At 47.1% G+C, this 22,169-nt stretch overlaps 1 protein-coding gene across 5 annotated transcripts in view; it reads left to right on the plus strand.

Annotated features, from left to right (window-relative positions):
* Frmd4a (FERM domain containing 4A) overlaps nucleotides 1-22,169 on the plus strand; it is a 288,498-nt gene that overhangs the window by 232,048 nt on the left and 34,281 nt on the right. For 3 of the 5 annotated variants that reach the window (XM_071599955.1, XM_027928637.2, XM_071599956.1), the window contains exons 12-14: nucleotides 4,735-4,811; nucleotides 9,489-9,627; nucleotides 15,368-15,509. In XM_071599955.1, coding sequence (XP_071456056.1) covers nucleotides 4,735-4,811; nucleotides 9,489-9,627; nucleotides 15,368-15,509 — 358 coding nt within the window. Of the gene's footprint in view, nucleotides 1-4,330; nucleotides 4,547-4,734; nucleotides 4,812-9,488; nucleotides 9,628-15,367; nucleotides 15,510-22,169 lie in introns of those variants that run through there. The other 2 variants (XM_071599957.1, XM_071599958.1) reach the window with 2 other exon arrangements.

Consider the following 22,169-nt stretch of genomic DNA (forward strand, 5'->3'; position numbering starts at 1 on the left):
TCATTAAGGATTTATGGTACACCCTGTTGCACTCAGGGCTCAAAAGCAGTATTATTAGCTACTCTTGTTTGCTCTTTGTGGATAAATGCCCCCCATCTTCTGTTTTATACATGAGTACATTAAAGCCAAGTAGAAGGTTTGTGACTACATTGGGAATCACAGCATGCTGAGGTCAGAAACTAAGAACCCACATCTAGGCCCAGGGTCTCAACAATGGTGACAAACCCTGTTTTGGTGAAACCACTTCCTTTTCTTTTCTTTTTTTTTTTTTTTAAGCCACTGAGCATCCCCAGTCCTTTTTATTTTGTGAGAGTCTTGTTAAGTTGCAAAGGGTCTCACTGAGTTGCCCAGGCTGGCCTTGAACTTGAGGTCCTCCTGCTTCAACCTCCTCAGTTGCTGGGATTGCAGGTATGCGCCACTGCACCCAGCAACTCCCTGATGATTCCTCTAAGTTTCTTTTCTGCGCAAGACCAAATCATTGAGGCTGTTCTTAATCATGATTATTGTTGTTTCTTAGTCCTTGATGGAAAGCTACTGAATACTGAAGTGATTGCAATGTGGGAAATTAGAGGAAGCAGGTCTCCAAGAAAAGAAAGTAATACTTGTTATCCTTGATAGTATAAAGAGAAGGCAAAGCCATTGTGTAGGGCTAAACGATTTGGTTTTATACATCTTCCTTGCCAGTCACATTGTTGCTCATTTGTGAAACTCATTCCACTTGTAAAGTTAACCACCCATTAGTGACTAGGAACTGTTCCCACTAATTGGTGGACTCGGGGGGAAAGCAACATAGTTAGAGGTTGGGGTAATGGACCAGGTGCCCTTGACTTCTATTTCTGGTTCCTTCACTAACTTGCTGTGTGGCCCTAGGCCATTTCCCCTCATTTCTCTGGGCCTCATTTGCCCCAAGAAAATTTCCCAGCCACTCTTCTCGAGGGATCCTAAATGATCAAAATCAAACAAACAAACAAACAAACAAACAAGACATCTGCAGAGCTTTTTAAAGATGCCTAGATGAAGGCATTAGAATGGCCTTGATTTCTAGGTTTTAATTAACAAATCCTTTGATTATTGATAGAACTACACAGTTGAGCTTTTAATTAGCTCCACAGGCATAATTGGCCATAGGAGTGACACATAATCCTAAGGGAACTAGCCCCAGGCCTAAGGATGATCATTATGAGTGTCCCATGGGTCTTTATGTGGAGTTGCAAAGCACAGCAACATCTTTAAGTGGTGGCTGGCATATGATGGTTGCTTGGATAGCCAAGAAAAGGAGGCTCCCCTGGAGTGGCTCAGATGATGAGGGGCTGCCCTGGAACCAGCGCAGTCAAAGCCGCCTTTCCTTATCGGTAAGAGGGAGGCAGGATCAAGCATCTTTTGTTTGCCTATTGTTTTTGCTCTGCCAGCCACAGAGCCGAGTGTTGAGCAGACAGGGGCTCCAAACCATGGGCACAGGGCACGTGAACAGAAATGCCCCAGACCCCAGGAAGAGCCCCGTGACACCCGCCCCTGGCCCCTAATAGCAGCTGTCCCTGCACTCTGTCTCTGCTGTCTCCATACTTTAACTCACCAGTGTGCCCAGCTCCCCACCTCTCCCCCCTCCTCTAAGTGAGGAGAAAAGGATCCTCAGCCAGCATGCCTGGCACCCTTCTCATGCCCAGCGCAACAATGCCATCCTGAAAAACTACCCTGTCATTCATCCATCTCACTCCCACCTCCCCTTCCCAATATTCCATTTGTAAGATAAAAAACACATCTATAAGGTGCTTAAAGCAGGGAAATCCATTGTGCTGCACCCTGTTACATGCGTTTCTACAGATAGTACATCATCCTAGAGACATGCCTGGGAGTCAGAACCCAAGGGTTCACTGCTGAGAACAGCAGCCAGAGGCAGAAGCTGTCCCAGAGGCAGCCACAGTGGCCGCAGACGGAGGGGCTGCAGCAAGCCCAGATGGTTTTGTTTGGTCCCGTTGGCAGACACGAGGATCTCCACGCTGAACAGCATGAGGGACCACTTAGAGCAAAGGCGTGGTCTGTGTTTTATTTTGCAAGGAGTGGGGGAAGGAGGGGTTGCCAGGGAACCAACCCTCTGAGCATTCTGCTCTGGGTTCTTTATCTGGGGGCTTCAAATGAAAAGGCACAAGTGGGGTTTTCTCACATATGGTCGCTCCAGGTGTGGCTACCTTTTCTCCCTGTAGGGGATAGGAGAATCCAGCCTCCCTGGGTCCTCCTACCAACTTAACCCCACCCCCCACCGTGCTGCTGAGTCTTGGACAGAGCCTGTCAGCACCGGCATCAGCCCCAGAACCAGATCAGCTACATAATTGGCAAGACCAGTGCAAGATGGAAATGAGGGCCCCTTGATGAAAACTTATTAAGAATTTCAAGATGACAACAACATAGGATTCATCCAAGCACAGGGTCTTTCTGAGTGGGGGTCCTTCAGGTCACACACCCATGAAGCCAGTCCCATCCAAGATCCCACTTTGCCTGGTTAAGGTGGGTACAAGAGCATGGGCTGAGTGACCATCAGCCATCAATCATCCATCTCCATTTCTTCAGAGGAAAGAGGACAGACAGTAGGGTAAGAAAATAAATCTTTACACTTAAAGATTTCCAGCCTATAAATAATACAATTCCCCTTAAACTCCAAAGTCAGGGCTTCATTAGGAAATTTTTTAAAAGCCTGCAGTTATTTATTTGCCAGTATTGGGGGGAAGTGAGAACAACTAGGAATCAGGAAGATCCAGGTGTGTAGAATACATACTTTGTGCCAATATGGTACTAAGGAGCTGCTGCAGCTAAGATCTATCTTGGGGGCCCTTTCTTGACATTTTATGAATGGGGAAACTGAGGCTAAAGGGAATGCCGCAACTGGCCCAAGGTCTGGCAACTTGGAAGCATGGGAGCAGATTCCAAATGTCTTAGTCAAATTCCAAAGCCTTGGTGCCTGGCCTTGCCACTCTATGTGCCACCTGTGGGTGAAAAAGTCAATGCCATGGAACCTATTAGTTCTGGGTTTTTTCTTTTTTTCTTTCTTTCTTTCGTTCTTTTTTTTTTTTTTGACTCTGATGAAATTTGGGTGAAAACTCCATAAATACCTAGCAACCAGGGATCAGAGAGGAACTCTGGGTGTTTCCACTGAGGCATCCACAGTGGCAGAGCATCCAAAGAGAGCCCTTGATGTGATATTTGAATAATAAAGACACTGCTAAGGCAGGTGGACACAAAGCTGTCTGAGCTAGCTGGCTTTAGAGCCCCTCCTTTCCTTCAGATGTCTCTCCATCCACTTGGAATTGGAATTGACCTTAAAGAGGAAGAAAAGTGCAGTTTCCTTGGGTTTCAGAGTACATTGCACTCCGAGCTGCTTATGGAAGAGGGAGCTCTGTAGGAAGAGGCAGTTGATATCCCCATCTTATTACTTACACAGACAAAATAATTTTAAAATTTCAGAGAGGAGACTGTAGAGATAAAAGATGCAGCCATCCTAGAAAACCGTTTTATTCCAGCTCAGCTCTGCGTGGATGATGAACCTATTGACCAAGCACTGACCACCAGCATCCTGAGCCTGAGGAGACAGTGTAATCTGATGCAGGGAAATGGCCCTCACATCTTTAAGGTGGAGGAAACAGAGCAAGTCAGAGTGGGCCAGGAGCCTCCAGTCAGAGGACTCTGGGTCTGGAATGAGACCTTAGAAAGCATATGTCCCGACTTAGTGGGCAGAAAAAGGGGGATCCCAGGGAAGAATCAGCCATCTCCAAGAGGAAGGATGAGAACAGGATTTCTGCTCTATTTCAGCAAAATAAAGTCACATCCTAAGTTTATGGAAGGGGATAGAGCAACCGTCAATATAAATGCAAACATGTGGGCACTTGACTTTATCCTCCTGACATTTCCCAGAGGGTGAAGCAACTTTCATTCTCATCCAGAGAAAGGAACCCCGTTCCTAGAGCAATTCCATGCAGCTCTAATTGCTTCCCAGCATTGCCATCAGATTTCTAGTTAAGGCGCTTTCTGCTTCCTTCTGTTGCTGGAAGGGATCTGGCTGCAGTGTCCCTCTAGGGACACAACTCTTGCTTTTCTTTGTGCCACCGAAAGAATGGGCATGGCAGGCTCATACGGTGATCTTGAGTCGCCTGCCCCTAACTAAGGTCCCGGCAGCCTCCGCCCTTTGCGAGCGCGTCGGAGGCTCCTGCACATTAGCGGCAGGAAGTGGAGTCCCGATGGGAGGCTGGGAATTTGAACGCCTTCCCATTTCAGCACTTGAGGGGAGGAAGCGGCTCGGCGCTCGGCTCCGCGGCACAGATGGCTCCCGCTCCCCTCTGAGCGCCCGCGCTCGCTCGGCCTCCTGGCCCTCCCTCCTCTCTGCGCCCCCTCCCCTCCCCCGTCCTTGGAGGGAAAAGTCTGCAGAGCTGGGAACTGTCTTGAGAGTTCAACAAAGGCGATCCAAAGGGGAGCAAGTGGAAAAGAACTTGTTTTGTTCCCGTCCAGAAACCTGCAGGAAAATCCACACCCTCGGTGCCTGGTTTTAAACGGAGAGCTGGTGTGTGTGTGTGTGTGTGTGTGTGTGTGTGTGTGTGTGTGGCTTCAGGCACAGGCGGAGGAGCACAAACAACTGCAAGGTCTCTGCTTTGATAAGGAAACTGCCAGCTGTGGAAAGTTAACCGGGCAAGGAAGGGACGACGTGGGAAGGCAGGCTCCTGAGCTTAAACCACACTGTTTTCTGTCCAGATATTCCAATGGAGACAACTGGAAAACCTGTATTTCAGAGAAAAGAAGTTTTCTGTGGAAGTTCATGACCCCCGCAGGTAAGCTTGAAAAGTCCTTTTCTGGTGAATGCCTGGCATATTATTTATATTATTATTTTGGGGCTGTCATTGTTAGTGTTCAGTTTGGGATCGGGGCGAGGATGGTGAATCGTGGAGAACAGGGTACAAATCAGGATGGAAAGCTTTGTTGGTAAATGTGGTAGGTTCAAGCGCATGTGTGAGTGTGTGTGTGTGTGTGTGAGAGAGAGAGAGAGAATGTGTGAAATTAGCAATTTCATGAATGTCTCATCTGTGTGTGTGTGTGTGTGTGTGTGTGTGTTGCACACCACAGAGCTGGAGGGAAGCTTTGTGGCACTCTGTAACAAACACAGAGTTAAACCCAGCAGTGGCCCAAGTCCCTTTAGGAAGCTTTTCCCAGAGAAGAGGCCGAAGGCTCCCTTGTCAGAGCAGTTGAGAGTGAGTGGGTTCAGGCAGGACAATCAAAAGGAATCTGTCACTGAAGCAGTTGTGCTCAACTGTTTTATTCCAGGAGCTATAATTTTTGAATGTTAGCACTGTGGGTGGATATGAAAGAAATACAATTAATTCTCCCTCCACCCCACACTGTATCCCAGAGAGCAACAGGATAAAAGATCCTTGCTCCAAGTAGATGCCAGACAATAAGGGCCCAGGAAGGACTGCAGTGAGCTGGCGTACAAGGGGTCGGGGCAGCTCCTGCCCTAGCTTTCTCTTTGTCAGCTGGCAGTCCTAAAGTTGCAGGCAGCCCATAAGCAGCAGTAGAATTTCCTAGAATCAGGCCTGACACATAAGAATAAATCACTTTACTCAGGTCTGAAAACATGGACAATAAGAAGATAGCTCTGGGAAGGTAGGAAAAAGATCAGACGCTCTAGAGAAGACTCAGCGGATTTTAGGTGCTGTTGACACCTAGCTCTGGACTTGAGATGGCATCAGTCCCACCTCACACAGGGCTTCTGGCATAGGAGACAAACTGCCCTCCGGATGCTGAGATGACGCCCACAGTGAGAGAGCTGAGGCTTGTGCAGTTGCCTGAGTTCCTGCTGCATGATAAGCCATCAGGACTCATGCACTGCTCACTTTGCCATTTAATCTGCTTGAAGCAGCCTCATGCATAGGCGTGAGCTTCTCCCTGCCCTACAGTTACTACAGTTCTAGAAGCTGGAAACCCTTCTAGAGCTTCCAAGTCTCTGCAGTCAGGTTAGATGGTATCATCAGCAGAAGACAGCTTGTTCAGCATTTCACAGGGTCCTGGGACTGGTTTCATGTTCTAAAACGCTCCTCTGCAGAGCACACATATGCATCTGTGCAGGCCAAGGAGGGAGCGATGGATACCAAAAATAGAATCCAGCCAAGAAGAAACATACTGTTATTTTTTCAGGTGAACTGAATTGGACCAGATTTCTAGGCAGATGAGAGGAGGGGAAACAAGTGTTAAAAAGGGCGAAATGAATTCTGCCACCGTGGGTCAGATGCAGAAAAAGGATGCTTGATAGTAAAAATTAAATAAAGATTGGATAATCTAAGGGGCTGTACATAGGAGAGTGACAGATTCTCTATGCCTTTGTTCTATTGGGAATTCTGCTAACTCAGGATCACTTTGGTCAAATCCATTAACTGTGTGTGTGTTGTGAGGGGCACACGTGTTCGCTCTACATCCATCATCCTATCAGTGATGTAATACTAAATCTCCTTTCCAAAGTCCAAGGCTATCGGAAAGGGTCCAAACCTCACATATCACCATTAAGTGATCTTGAACCTATTCAACAGAAGGGATCATTCCCACCTGCATTGAAATGGGGTCCTCTTCCTTATAACTTCTGGCATAGTTGTGGGGACAGGCAGAAGAATGAATGGACACATGAGGAGGTTTATGGCATGTCTACATCCTCTCATTGCAACCCAGGAAGTAGGTCCTACTGTCGATCTTGTTCTGTGTGAGAGGCACAGGAATGAAGTGACTTGCTCTGGTTACAATTTCAGTTCTAAGATACTATTTCAGTTCTAAGGTTACAAATAGCTACTATGTGGTACAGGCTAGGTTTGAACCAGAAAGTCTGGGGCCAAAGCTCTTGTTCTTTTTGCTACATTATACACAAAGTAGGGGTGCCAGGTGCCAAATGGCACAGAACATAAAAGCTAAATGAGGCTGATGATGAGGTCCCAGCTGCTCAGGAGAGACTTCCTGAGGAGAGAGACCTGAGTGGAACCTGGAAGGGTAACTAATATGGAGGCCCTGAGGTGGGCCCATAGGGGGCTAAGGGGCCAGATGGGTGTTCCTCAACTGAGAAAATTAGGTGAGAGAGGGAGGGCCTGGTATACACAGAAGAGGGAGGTGAAGGAGCCCAAAGGTGGTAGCCTGAGCTTGGAGTGTGAACTCTGGAAATGAAGCCTGGAGTCTACCAGGTTTTTCTAGAAGTGAGCAGGATGGCCAGGCATGGTGGCACATGCCTGTAATCCCAGTGGCTTGGGAGCCTGAGACCAGATGATCTCTACTTCAAAGCCAGCCTCAGCAAAAGCGAGGTGCTGAGCAACTCAGTGAGAATCTGTCTCTAAATAAAATACAAATAGGGCCAGGGATGCAGCTAGTGGTCAAGTGCCCCTGAGTTCATTACGTGGTATAAAAAAAAAAAAGTGAACAGGATGGTCAAGGGAGGCAAGGCAAGAGGCCCAGGGAGGTAAAAGCTCATTTTGGCTTCAGCTGGAAAGACCCACTCTCCAGATGCCTAAGGAAGGGGAATTGCTTCAGGTTGGCTACCTCAGGGGCAGAGGCAATGCTGCCGCCAGGCCTTCTGCCTCTGCTGGTGTTCCCCTCCCCATGGCACGATAGAGCAGTTTGGTTAGACGCCTCCTCCTGTTGCTTGCTGCCTTGCTTATTTGGAGCAGAGAAGGTTCATCAAAATGCCCTCACCTTATCACGGTGTTCAGGGTCAACTCCTCCCCCAGGCCAGGAAGGGAGTGGGAACCAAGTTGATAGGTTGGAAAGTGCCAGATAAAATCGTGTAACAAATGTCCTTTGTGGGAAACTGGGAGGACAGGGACATCACACAGGGCCAAGGTACTTTCTGAGTTAATCAGGTTAGGTGGGATCCCAACGTTTGTCCTTCCCCTCAGGACACAGAACATGCAGTGAACTGCAAACCCCCATATAGCCTCCTACCTGCCTTTCTTTCTGCCATTCTGTGGGTTTGCAGATACTATTTCAGTTCTAAGGTTTGGGGAAAATAGAAAAGTCAGTGGGGTGGGAAGGGCCTGAGAGGAGAGATGAGTAGAGGAGATAAATTCATGTTAGAGCCAGATTAAAAACTCTGATTTAGATGCTTCCATGGAAGTATGAACTCTCCCTCATTAACCTTATCTGAAAAGCAGCTCTTACTACCTGGATGAAAGTATCCATCTAGTTACTTTTCCTCTCCACTTTGACTTTGTTGTTGTTTGTTTACTCCCAGGAGTAACCGTTTGGCAATTATCATGGAAGCCAAACGGGGAGCTCAGGTCACAGTGTCTTTTCAGATCTGCAGAGGCCCGCAGGGTCTCCTCCTCCATCACTGCCTCCTGTTCAGTTACTTTCAACTGTGTGCTATTTCATGCTCTGGCAACTTTTTTCCCCCTTAACTTTGGTTTGAACCAAAAGGAGGAAAAACCTGCCTAGAATCAGATTTCTAACCACCAGACTTGAATTTCTCCTTAAAAGTTGGTATGAAGAAGACCCACTGTTAAATCTTCAGCCTCCACAGTAACGTGATAGGAGCAGCTTTAAGTTTTCTTCCAGTCAAAATTGGCCACATGGGGGGAAATCCTATTATTCACAAATCCTAATGACCCCACATTTCTTCTAAATTAGATATCGTAGTCTTGGACAGTTTTCTTCTGATGTACAGGTCGAATTTCCCCACGAAACCCCCCATAAGGATGTACATTCAAACACAGGTTCTCAAATTTCAATTGTTCTGTTTTAATCTGTCTGTCTTATAAAGCAAATATCACTGAGAACATGACCATGTGACTCTTTTCTTCCCCAAACTCCATTTCCTTCTAGACCATGTTGATTGAGATTAATGTTGCCCATTTTGACTTTTGAGGTCTGACTCCTCCTCTCTGCCCCATACATACTCCACGTGGGTTTGCCTCATTTACATGAAGGTTGGGGATCAGCTGGCTCCTTCTTCCCTGCCTTTCCTCTGCTGATTCTTTATAGTCTCCTGCTTTCCTAGACCTTTCAAGGAGCATTGAGCTGGAGTGCTGTAGGAAGTCCTGTTTCCCTCCAGTGCTGTGGCCTGTGGCCATGAGGAAGGAATGGGTTCCTCTTCACCATGGGCAGCGCTGCCTGGTTACTAAAGAGCACCACTGAAGGTTTTTCTGTCTCTGAGGTTTGTCTTGGCCCAGTGCCAGGAGGTAAAGATCAGACAGGACTATCCAGTGACCTAGAATGACCTATCTTACCCCTGACAAGAGAGAAGGTTGGCTGAATCCTGAGCCCTGAGGAGTCAGTTTCCCTGCCTACACCCGGGGGTGCCTCTGTGTCTGTGTGTGTGTGTGTGTGTGTGTTCCTGCACACGCCTGTTTGTGTGTGAGCTCATCTGTCATCTTCATGCCAGAGTTTTTAGGTCCCGATGTATTCTTACTAAAAGCCGTTGATTGATAAACGGCTTCTCTCCTCATAAACAAGGTTGAAACTTGTGGTTCTTGCTTTTCCAGGGCTTCGGTGACAAGGAGGACATTTGGGCACAGTGGCATTGCAGTGCACACCTGGTATGCGTGTCCAGCATTAATCAAGTCCATTTGGGCTATGGCTATTAGCCAACACCAGTTCTATCTGGACAGAAAGCAAAGTAAGGTAAGTGACCAGGCCTTTCACCAAGTCATGAGCTGGCCTCGAGGCAGCAGTTTAGAGATGGGAATGGATGAGTGGGGGAGGACCCGTGTCCTTGGCCCAAGACTTGCACAGGTGTGGACTTGCCTCTCAGGGCTCCAGGTAGGAGGAAGGAGACTAGTTCTTTAAGACTAAGACAGCACATTCCATGCAGCTTGGTCAAGAGAGGCCCAGCCACCATCAACTGCTCAAGAGCCACAAGAGCCAGATAGGATCCTTCTGAGGAATTCTGAACGTGCTTTTGGAACCCAGGAGACTCTCCCAGGAACAAGTAGTCCAGCCCTTTTTGGTGTTTAAACAGTGACATGTTTTATTTTTTGAAGAGTTAAAAAAAAAAAAAAAAGAGAGAGGAACAGTTCTCATCTAATAGACACCACCTAACTGTTTAGGGTAATTGCTGTGAAAAACCCTGAAGGCTTTTCCAACTGCCAACTCCATTTTTAAAAATGCAAAACTGGAAAAGTGAAAAACAAACAAACAAAAAAAAAGCAGCAGCAACAAGTCTGTTTCCCTAAGGTGGACCCGGAGCCTGGGGCTTAGTCAACATCATCTGTCCAGGAGATTCACCGCCCCCAACCCAGACTTGCCCTGTGTTTTCTGGTGGGTGGGAGAATGACGTGTCCTTGGTTCACACACAGCTTCTAGCAACACTCTGCTCCCTCGTCCTGCTCAGGTCTCCAGTACCCTCAGGCAAAGGCCCTGCCAACATGGGTCCTGCACTTTTCCCAGGATCCGGTGGCTTGGGGTGTTTGACATACAGAGCAAGAACAGCCGCGGCCCCTCGGCTGGTGGGCTCCTCTACCCAAGGGGGCTTTTCTCCACTGACTTCTCAGGAAGAGGCAGGACTCTGATCACTGGATTGGGACCCGCTGGGGCTCTTTCTCTTTTGTCTATTTTCATTTATTGTGGGTTTCTGTTTCCTGGGGGAGAAAGTTGGGATTGAGTGGGAGATGAGATAGTACAGGAAGAAATGAAGCTATCCCTTCAGTCCTAATTTAGTTTTAATTCAGGGCCTATAGCATGCGTGCGCACACGCGCGCGCGCGCACACACACACACACACACACACACCACCACCACCACCTTTTTGTTGTTGTTGTTGTTCCTGGGGACTGAATCCAGAGGCATTTAACCACTGAGCCATAGCCCCAGCCCTTTCTCTTTTTTTAAATTTTTTTTAATATTTTTTTTTAGTTGTAGTTGGACACAGTACCTTTATTTTTTATTTATTTTTATGTGGTGCTGAGGATCAAACCCAGTGCCTCACACGTGCTAGGCGAGTGCTCTACTGCTGAGCCACAACCCCAGCCCCTCTTTTTTTATATATATATTTTGAAACAGAGTCTCTCTAAGTTTCTGAGGCTGTCCTTGAACTTGCACAGATCCTCCTGCCTCAGCCTCCCAAGTCGCTGGGATTGCAGGCCTGTGCCACTGTGTCCAGCTTTACTTTCTCCTTTGTAAAGCACTGTTCCCTGTTCTAAATCTTCTTTCTGGTCTTTATTTTTGGGTCACTTTCTGGGGTGACTGAGTCCAGGGAGGAGCATTTTTGTAGTTAGGAGTCATGAGCCTTCCAGAGCTCTCCAGGTGTTGACAGGCCTTGGCCCAGGAATTTGAAGCTCACTTGGATCAAAAGAAACAGGGCCAAAAGATTCTGACTCATGCTGCACATTGACACGGCCAGCAGATGCCAGCGATTTGCTCTCCAGTGGCAAAGGCTGGAGGTCAACGCCTTGCAACACCTTCGAACATGGGTACTGTTCAGTCAAGGGATGGTGAGGAGTAGAGGGTTGGGCAAGTCTCCTGGACCTCACTGCCAGTTTCTTTCGAGAGCAGACCACCCACACACTGGTACCACAGTTTCCAAAGGGAAAAAGAAATAGCACATTTTACCCGATGGATAGTGCAACATGGCTGTTTGAGATCCCCTCTCTGTCCTCTTTTCTGCATAGAGTCTCCTGGATGGCTTCAGCAGGTGGCCTCAGTGTGACCGTTCTCAAAGGTGGTCCTACCCATGGGAAGGCTGCTCAGCAGGTTTCAGGCCAGCCATGATGCGGAGAGTGAGCTTCAGGAAAGAATGGTCACAGATCACTGACTAACAAGAGCATCTTTTAAGAGGCAAAACCAAATGCCCCCAGCATTAGGAAGAACTCGGCTGTCCTTCTCAGTAACCCTGAGAGACAGAAGCAAAAGCCTGGGAGGAATAGAATTTTGTCCCAGAAAGCCTCACATACTCACAAATGTCCCAAAGCCCTTTCACTCCTCCTAGGGACAAACTCCTCAAACCCCAGAGACAGGTGAGGGAAAGTTCCCCTTTTTGGACATGGGAGAACTCTGTGTTCCAGAACCGTGACCTTGGACTGGTCTTTGATCACATGCTCTTTGCTCTCCCCAATTAGAGAACAGAAAAGGAAATTCCTGACCTAAATTAGTAATTGGTCAAATGACACAATGTTGGTGAAATGGCTTCAGGAAGTGTGTGCTGTCTCTTGTTAACATCATTATTAAGCTAACATACTATTCTCCTGGCCAATGCATGCGTCAAGTTTAAATTCCCTAAAAGGTCCCCAAGTTAAATCAGAGGTGATGAAATTCCCCATAGGAATTACAGCACCTTTCATTTCTGGAAGGTCATTCTTTATAGATCAGATCCGTCTCTGGTGGGCAGCACGGGCTCTGAGTGAGTGATGGCCGACAGGCCTTCCAATGAAAAGCTTCAAATATTTCTGGCCAGCCTATGTGGGCTGGCAGCTGGCAGGGCTTCCCACTCTACTGTATAGGGCCGTGCCAACCATTTCTTTCTCTGAAGTGCTTCAGCAGAGCCCAGGCCTCCCAAGTGATGTTTATCAACTCCAGAGAGACAAGTGTGGTCTAGTGGTTTGAGTCAGCATGGGGGGTGGCCAAGATTTTCATGTTCTTTCCTCACACTCGGGTATTTCCTTCTTTAAGGGGCATCATGCAGTGTCTGTCTGGCTCTCTCTCTCCCTCCTCTCCTCTCTCTTTCTTCCCCTCCACACCCCCTCTCAGCTCCCCTCCACACATGTGCATAAAGAGACCCTTGCACCTTCCAAGGTAGGGTGGAGGGGGGCTGTACTAGTTGGTTTTCCATGGTCCATTCAGTATGAGAAGCAAGGCAGCCACTAATTACAACTGGTAACTTCTGTATGCTGACCCCAAAGATCAGAAATGTTGTGAGATCCCAACAATCTCGGCAGCCTGGAGCCAAGGAATGTCTTGTGGACTTGGGAGGGAAATATTTGAAAATATTTGAAACAATTTCATCAAATTGTTTAGATGGAACATCAGACACTTTTTCCTCTGAATTTAGAGCCAGGTCTTCTGGAATTGACCCCCAATGTAAATGTCTTTCCTCCTTACCCTTTTTTTTTTTTTTTTTTTCCTTTTTAAAGTCCAGTTTGCTCTCTTTATTCCATCTGGAATCAAAAGCAGAGAGACAACATGGTAGGAAAAATTAAATCTTGCTCACAGAATATCCTCCTTTAAACTGAATAATGTTTATAGGGCAAGACTTTCAGAGAAAGGCGTTCAGAAGTCTGGAGACTCTTCCGGATTGGCACAGGGACTTGACTCGGCAAGGAGAAGATGTCCCCAACATTTCCTCTTAGCTTCCTCTCTCTGTCCTCACTAAGACTGTTGGGTCATTGTGATATCTCCATTCCAGAAAGTTTCTAAAGCTTCTGAGAATCTGGTCTCCCTTCTAAAGGACAGCTGTTATTCCCTTTCCATATTTTTGCTTTCCACCTCTGAGACTGATGTGTGGCAGGAGCGGAGGGGCTGGGTAAAGACAGGTTTTACATGTGATTATTGAGATCCCTAAAATGCCAGGTGGAATCATCAGTCTAACCCCATTTAACAAATCATTTCCAGGCCTTAATTTACATCCTATTCCTATTGCAACGGCCTTGACATATATTATCTAATTTAGCCCTCATCCCACCTCTGTGATGACTCTCAGATCTCCATGTTACAAACAAGAATCTGAGGATCAGAGAGTTCAAGGGTCAAGGTCCACCAGAAATTAACTGGTTGGGATTCTAACCCAGCTCTCTCTGGCTTCAGGCCCCAGGCCTTTACTACTATGCAGCAGTAGTCTAGGTCATCCTGAGTTACTATTACAAGCTGGTTAAGTGTGGGCTCCTTTTTATTAAAACATGGGTCTTGGGCTGGGGATGTGGCTCAAGCGGTAACGTGCTCGCCTGGCATGCGCAGGGCACTGGGTTTGATCCTCAGCACCTCATAAAAATAAAATAAAGATGTTGTATCCACCGAAAACTAAAAAAATAAATATTAAAAAATTCTCTCTTTCTCTCTCTCTTAAAAAAAAACAAACAAAAAACATGGGTCTTGATAATAGAGTAGTGCAGAAAGAAAAGAAGTTAATGGGTTGTGCTCGCTGTGCATGCTTGAGGATAAAGCACTACCAGATGGGTGCCGTTGATAGGCTGGGTCAAGGCCTTTCCTGCTTTCTGCTGCAAGCCAAAACCCTGTGAAGGCTGGCAGCTGGGATTGCTGCCATGAATAAGGGGACCCTAACCTGAGGATGCTGACCTGGTTCTAAATGCAAGGCAAAAAGTCCAGGTTAGAAAGAAGACTTAAGTCTAGGTTGAGGAAGGACCAGTGGGGAGAGAGAAAAGGAGGCCGGTTCACACCAGGTGAACAAAACAAGCAAAAGCCTCAAGAGTTTCCTCTGGCTCATAGACGTTTGTCTTGCTAACAGGAGGAAAGTGCCCGAGGCCGGAAGTTGTGGTCATTCACCAGTGTGGACAAACACTGAGGCCAAAGGAAGGACATGGCCTCAGAGTCCCAGACTGCTTTTGCAGGACAAATGCAGGCCCCTGAGCCCAGACAGCCTTCCTAAAAGCAATCACTTTTAGGGATGCAACTGTGAATACAGAACCTTTTTCTTATGATTCTGGCTTACTGTGTCCTTTAGCCAAATGGGGCTAATTAACCGAAGTTTGAGCTATAATATGAAGACTCTGGAACTTACATGTAGGTATCAAAATAGAAGCCAAGCATGTGCCAGAAGTTTTGAATAGTGCCCAAGTGTCCCCATGAGCCGTTGTTCCAGAGGCTTCTCACCACGCACACTGAGGTTGCAGGAATAGGGCACTGACCTTCAGGCAAACTTTCCAAGGTCACATGGATGAGAATTGAAGAGGTCTTCATAATTGCATAATTTATTGGTATTTCTTGAATTTGTTTCACCTGTCTCATGTCATTTAGAAAGCTGAAAATTATTTTTCCTCCATGTTTAAGTTCAACATAATTAGAGTCACTATTTTTTATTGATTGCTGTGTCAGGCAGAGAGGAAGGGGAAGGAGGGAAAGGGAGGGGAGGGGAGGGAACGCCTCACCTCCTTGTGGGGTAGTTTATAGTTGGGAATAATGAGGCTCATGAGATTAAGTAATCTTCCCCAAATCCAGACTTCAAACAGGTGCTCGTAAGCACTACTCAGTTCAGCCTACAGGATCCTAGCCTACGACATTCCATCATTTGTGTAGCTCTGAGCCCCCTCTCTCCTTCACACAGTGTTGGTGATTAGTGATGGGGCTGAGGGACACAAACATCAAGACGCTGCAGATCCTGGGATGAGTCACTTTGCTAAATTTCAGGACACCGAGTGACTTCTGTCCCCTCTTTGAGAGGAATGTCCTTCCATGACCTGCTTATCCTTCTGTTTTAGTCCAAGATCCATGCGGCACGAAGTCTGAGCGAGATTGCCATTGACCTGACCGAGACTGGGACACTGAAGACCTCAAAGTTGGCCAACATGGGGAGCAAGGGGAAGATTATCAGCGGCAGCAGTGGGAGCCTACTGTCCTCAGGTAGGGCTGGCCTGCAGAGAACCTTCTGGAGAGTGTGAGAGAAGGCCTCTTTGTCATGGGTCTCGACCCTTGGGTAGGCTCTGGGAAGCCTGGGGACAGCCATGACACAGCAGGCCACCTGGCATGCTCAACAGAAGCCGGCTTTGTGCTCCACCAAGGTTGGGGCCAAATGGGAATCTGAAAAAAAATGCCCCAAAGGATCCAAGGTGGTGGAGGGAGAACCAATATATCTACATCTATGTAGGACAAACTGCTGGTCACACACAGGTCTCTTCAAGAACCCCCAGAGCCTTTCAGAATACTGACTGTCCTGATGGTCAAGTCAACCTTCAGGAATATCTACTGCCTGGACAGAAAGTCAAGTTTGCTCTGCATCTTCAAGGGAGGATTGCACTGAGGAGGGGTGGAGGTCAGGGTCATGTGCTGAGACCCACATTCTCTTCCCAGGGGCCTCCTCCAGACTTTAAAAGGTGTAGGTTACTCTAGCTCAGGTAGGTGAGGAGAGGCTGGCCACCACTGGGCATGACAGAAAGATAAGCACCTGTCCTCCCCAAAGGTCAGGAGACCCGGTTCTGCTTTTTCTGGGAGCCTTGGGCTGATTGTTTTGCCATAAAATGTTGAGGGGACAGGAGAGCTCTGAGCTCCCAGATCTGGCTGACTTAAGAGCAGGGTGCCTTCTGCTGAAAGGACCGGAAGAAGTTGAGTTGGAAGAGGGAAGGGAGAGAGGAGGGCAGTGGTTACTTGGAAATGTGAAACAAGTGACTAATGAAGGTCACTCCCAAGGCCACATGGTTAAAACCTGATTGATCTGGGGAGCCGTGTCACCTTACCTCTGGGCCAGGAAAATAAAGCAAGAAGTTTTCATCCCACCTCATCTTCCAGGGTCATTCTATAACTGTAGATAGTGACTGCCACAACACATTAAAAAAGGAAAAGATGGGAGAGGGAGGGGCGCTAAAAGCTGTCCAGTTAGCTTTGGACTGGTGTTGTCCAATCAGAGCTGGGAAAAAGTTTAAAACTGAACAACCAGGGAGAGGATGCACGCCCTTCCTGCACAGAGGCGGCTTTACTGTGGGGCTGCAGGAGCAGTAAACCCAGGGCTTCTGGTGGATGGGCTGAGGCCCCGGCAGGCCCTGACGGTATGTTCACATGCTAGTATGTTTTGTAAAATCTACTACGTTCTGCATTGTCTTAGACAGAGCTACCAGTGTTACGCAAGCGTTAGACCCTACAAAACCTGGATCTGGGTCTGCCAGACCATCGCAGGGTTCACTAACCTTTTCCCTCCCTGGGAGTCTTCAGAATGGTTTCATGCAAAAGATGTGCCAAATGGTCATTCTTTCTGAGGCTTAGACGTTTGCAAAGAGGATCCTTCTGGAACATTGTTGTCTTCTTTTATCAGAGAGAAGGCTGTTCAACCTAAGCCCCCTGCCTGGAATCACAGCCACACCCAGGCTCCCGCTGAAAGACAAAGGGTGAAACCAAAGCCCACACAGCATACAATAGTCTTCCTAACCCCGTTAAAACCCAGTCTCAGATCAGAACCTGGATTTGTCACCTGCCTCCTTATCTAGTCACAGGGAACCCAGCCCCATCCAGCTGGATTCTTCCAGCTCCGTGGTTCTTAGGCAAACATCAGAACCACTTCAGAGGAGGTACTGAAACAGACTGCCAGGCCTCCCTCCCGAGCCTCTGCAGGTCTGGGTAAGACTGAATTGAGTGCCTCTCCAACAAATTGCCTGGTGATGCCGATGCTGCGGGTCCAGGGTCGAGACTTTGAGGGCCACTCTTCTTGCTGAAGAAGAGAGAAAAAGCTGGAGGTGAGCGTGTGCTAGTTCCAGGTCCCCCCACTTGCAGCCTGTGTCCTGGTCCATCTGCTGGGCCCCTCATATCTATCGGGCAACCTCCAGGGGCACCAAGAACACCTGCTAGCAGCTATCCATGAGGTTGGGCCAAAAGCTCCATATCTTAAGATGAAACTGACATTACAGAACCACCAGGAATGAAATCCAAGCATCAGGCCATAAATCTCCATTCCTGGGATTGAAAAGAAGTCACAAAAACATCTTCCTGCCAAATCCACTCCTACACCTAATACATAAGCATCCTTCTCCCAAGATATTAAAGTGAGTTTCAAATGTTTAATAGCATAGTGGAGGGCCCCCGCGAGGACATTTAGGAGTGGGCAGCAGGATAGCTCTGGTTTGCCTTTCGCCCCTGTCCCCTTTCTGATGCTGCCCAGCAAAGCAAGAAGAAGCACCAGGTGAGGAGAAGTCCCCGTTAGGCCAGGGAGCATGTCAACCTCTTCCCAGCTCTGCAAGTTCAAGCCTGGAAACCTGTCCTGTAATGCCCAGGCTCCTTGGGGATGCCCCCCCACCCCCATGACTTCAGAGAAACACTTGGGACAGTGGAGGGAGGGACCCCAAACAGGAAGGAGTCCATCCACTCACAAAGGGGAGTTCTCCACCCTGTCCTCCCTCATGCTGTGGCTGCTGCCAGCTCCTGCTGCCGCTCCTGCTTTCCTCACTGGGAGGAGGAAGCCTGCCCTGTGGAGAGCCTTTGGCAGTCCCGGCTGGAAGGGGCCAACTTCAAGTCCCCCACAGTGGGGAAATCCAATCCCTGGCCTGAGAATCCAGGAGGCTGGCTGGGCTCTGCCCCTGGCTTTCTGTCCTCTTGCCCACAATGTGCTCCCACAGACAGGACAGGCCCACGTGCTTTCCCCGGAAGGATAGCCCTGAGTTTAAGTACTCGTCTGACCTCCCATTGCTTCCTTCAGAAAATTAGACACAGACTAACTAGTATCCAAACTGATAAACTGTGTCAAATAGTTGTTCTGTAAAAGCAGGTTGAGAACCTAGTCACCATTTGAAAGTCCTCTTTCCTAGACCGCCCTAGGGAGCAACTGCCAGGAGGTGCTCAAGATACAGTTCTTGAAATGAGATGTTGGAGACCATTGAGAGTCCTGCCTGTGAGTCTCCGTGTGCCCAGAGGGCATGGTGTCTACCTTGCTGAAAGCTGTTCTATGACCGCCCACCAACATTCTCCCTCCCCTGTGCCTTGAGCCTTTGCCAGAGGCTCTTAGACCTCTCAGGTTTGCTCTGGTCAGATCAGGCTCCTGTTGCTGTAGCATCCACCCTTGTCCTCTTAGGTGCATCCCTTTCCTTTACCAGACCATGAGTAACTAACTGAGCCATGGAACAACCTTGTAAGATTTCTATGCTATAAACATTTTTCTCCGGCTCCCAACTATGCTAGGTATTGTACACAGCATTTAAAAAGTTCAAGCCTTCCCTGCCAAGGAGTGTACATACTGCTGATGGATGCAAAACAGAGAAAATATTTCCATACTACTAGAAATGTGAAAAGCGATCTTTCTATTTAAAGATATGTAATTACCTTTAAAATTCCTGGGAAGTCCATTCCTTGGTGTCTGAGGCCGCTCATGCTACAGAAATGAAGAAATATCATTGCTACCAAGTATTTACTTATTTTTATTCATTCTACTGTCTTTCCTATTTCTATCCCCCCTTCCTTCCTTTCATTATTCATTGTCTACTCCAATGAACTTCTGTTCTTCTTCTTTTCCCCACTTATTGTGAGTCCGCATCCACATATCAGAAAGAACATTTGGTCTTTGGTTTGGGGGACTCACTTATTTCACTTAGCATGATAGTCTCCAGGTTAATTAATTCATTTATTGGCAAAAGTCATAAAGCCTTTCTTTTTATGGTTGAGTAATATTCCATTGTGTATATATACACCATATTTACTTTATCCATTCATCTGTTGAAGGGCACCTAGGTTGGTTTCACATCTTAACTATTGTGAATTGAACTGCTATAAACATTGATGTCACCATGTCACTATAGTATGCTGATTTTAAGTCCTTTGGGTATATACTGAGGAGTGGGTTAACTGGGTCAAATGGTGGTTCCATTCCAGGTTTTCTGAGGAATCTCCGCACTGCTTTCCAGAGTAGTTGCACCCATTTTCAGTAAAAGCAGCAATGTATGAGTATACGTTTTTTCCCGCATCCTTACCAACATTTATTGTTACTTGTATTTGTGGTAATTGCTATTCTGACTGGAGGTGGAATCTCACTTTAATTTGCATTTCTCTAATTACTAGATATGTTGAAAATATTTTCCATATGTTTGTGGACCCCTTGTATTTCTTCTTCTGTGCTGTGCCTGTTTGGTTCCTTTGCCCATTAATGATTGGGTTATTTGTTGTTTTTGTTTTGGTTTGTTTTAGTTGGCCTTGATGTTAAGTTTTTTGAGCTCTTTATATATCCTGGAGATCAATGCTTTATCTGAGGTGCAGGTGGCAAAGATTTTTTTCAGATTCTGTAGGCTTTTTCTTCACGTTCTTGGTTATTTCCTTTGCTGTGAAGGAGCTTTTTAGTTTGATACCATCATTGCTATTTTCTAAAGAAGTCAGAAGGCCATGTTTACTAATGCCCTGAACCATGGACTAGCATTTCAAAAAGAAAATGTCAACATCGTTGAATGATTAATTAAGTTTGGGGCTGGGACACTCTGAGTCCTGTGGTTGTTGAGATGTAGGGCTCTCTGTGGGATGGATACCTGCAGGTCTGTGTCCCAGCAGAGGGCCACCGGGGTGGTGATCCAACTGAGTCTCAGCTGTGGGTCTGTGATGGGAAGGATGCACTTGTGTCAGGCTCAGTAAATCTGCCTTTTGACACCGGGAAGGGAAGAAAGCAGGGGGCAGAGCCTAGATAATTCTTCCACCTTTGTAGCCGCTTCTGTCCCCTGATTTTACTCATATATGCTTCAGGTAACAAATTTTGAGAAGGTTCAAACACGGAGTGAGAGGACAAGGATGAATCCACACTACTTGGTTTAGATGTTTTCAGAGATTTTGTTTTTAAAGGACCTGAGATCCTTTTCATGGGATCTTTAGAGGGCTTCTTGCTCCTTCCCTTCCCCCATTACTTGAAATCTCAGACAAGACAGGAGGGGAGAGAAGGAGGAACCAAACAAGCTGCCTTTGTCTGGGTGCAGAGCTCATCTGAGAGTGGGAGGGTCTGGGATTTGCTCTGAGCATTGTTTCAGGGATTTGCCTCCCAGAACAAGTGGGGCTCAGTAGATGCGCAGGGGCCCACCACGCTGTGTTTTCGCTCTCAGGCCATTTAAAGGAAACCAGTGTTCTGCAGGCCCTGAGACTTGATGCATTTACCAACCCAACCAGAAGTGTTACTGTGCATCCCCCTCTTAAGCGGGAGCCTGAGACCTCTGTTGGCTTCTCGAATAGAAATATAGAGGCATAAACTACCCACCTACAAAACAAAGCAACACGTTGTGTTTATAAATAGGAGTTTGGCTGTGTGGCAGTGAGATGACCCTTAAATCATTTTCCTTGTGATCAGCAGGATTATGAAGGGTGGATGGATCCATGTGGTGATGAATCTTTGGTTTTAAAAGAAAAGAAAAGAAAAACTGCAGTCTGTCCTGCTCCAACACTTTCCATTCTGGGAGAAAACGTGCTCAGCCCGGGCCCCAGCCTTGCCTGGGACCAGTCCATTTCATTACTCAACTATTCACACATTCTCATTCTCTGAATGTAATCACTTCCTTCCATTGTCCGAGAGTTTATTAATAACCAGCGTAACAATGAGGATGCCAGCTATCTGACATCTCTCCGCACAGGGAGGTGATCTGATCGGCGTCTGCCAGCTTGGTGCTCGTAGCTCAAAATGCACTTGCCCGGTACTGGTGTAGATCACGCGATGGCTTTTGTTTTGTTCTTCTTCTTGCTCCTGCTCTGTCTCCTTCCTGTATCTTTTTCTGGCCTTTTAAAGTGCCCCTAGCACCAGCGGCCTGTTGCCTCTTCTTTTAGGTCTAACAATGAGCAGGATTCCAGGGGCCTTAATTTTGGTCATGACCTCAACTCTGCCAGTGGGCACAGCCCACCAGGCAGTGCCAAAGGAATTGGGCAGCCAGTGTGTGTTTATGCTGGACTGTGTGACTGTGAGGCCTGGGGAAGCTCTTTCTGTGGAATGGATGTTTCTGGATTCATTTGAGCAGGACTGGCCTGAGTTAAACTGAGGAGATAGAACAGTTGCCCCTTCTCCTATTTTAGAAAAAAAAACAGAATTAAAAACTAATAAGGTCACTTATACAGCTGCTCTTATGCCCTGAGGTATTACTAGTAAAGGAATTTTTTTGTCTACTCAAAAGAACTGGGACAGAATGACAGTATGTAATCTAAACGAACGACTTTCTGATGAAGAGATTTTAAACAGTGGAGAAGAAATCTCACTCTCACCTCAGGGGCATTTCTCCCTTCCCATTGAAGCATGTTTTCTGTTTGAGTTCCCCTTTGCTGGGAGGAGAGAATAAGTATCACTGATATTTGCAGTTTATAACAATTCTGAAGCCAGAAAGGTCAGCTCTTCATTTCCCAGTGTAAGAAATGGAAATGGTATAAGCTGCAAACAGTCATTGCAGGTAGATATTTTACTTGATACTGTTAATTTTTTAAATTGACGATTTAATTCTTTGTGTCTGTCTCTCTGTCTCTCTCTCCCACTCCCTCTGTTCCCCCAACTGTCCTTTTAAATGACATTTGTACTCTTTACCCCTTGGTGAAGTGCCACCGAGGCGCGGAGTCTCCCTGGAGAACCAAGCTCTCCCAGAG

This window comes from Marmota flaviventris, chromosome 12 (genome assembly GCF_047511675.1).
Source record: "Marmota flaviventris isolate mMarFla1 chromosome 12, mMarFla1.hap1, whole genome shotgun sequence".
Taxonomy (NCBI): Eukaryota; Metazoa; Chordata; class Mammalia; order Rodentia; family Sciuridae; genus Marmota; species Marmota flaviventris.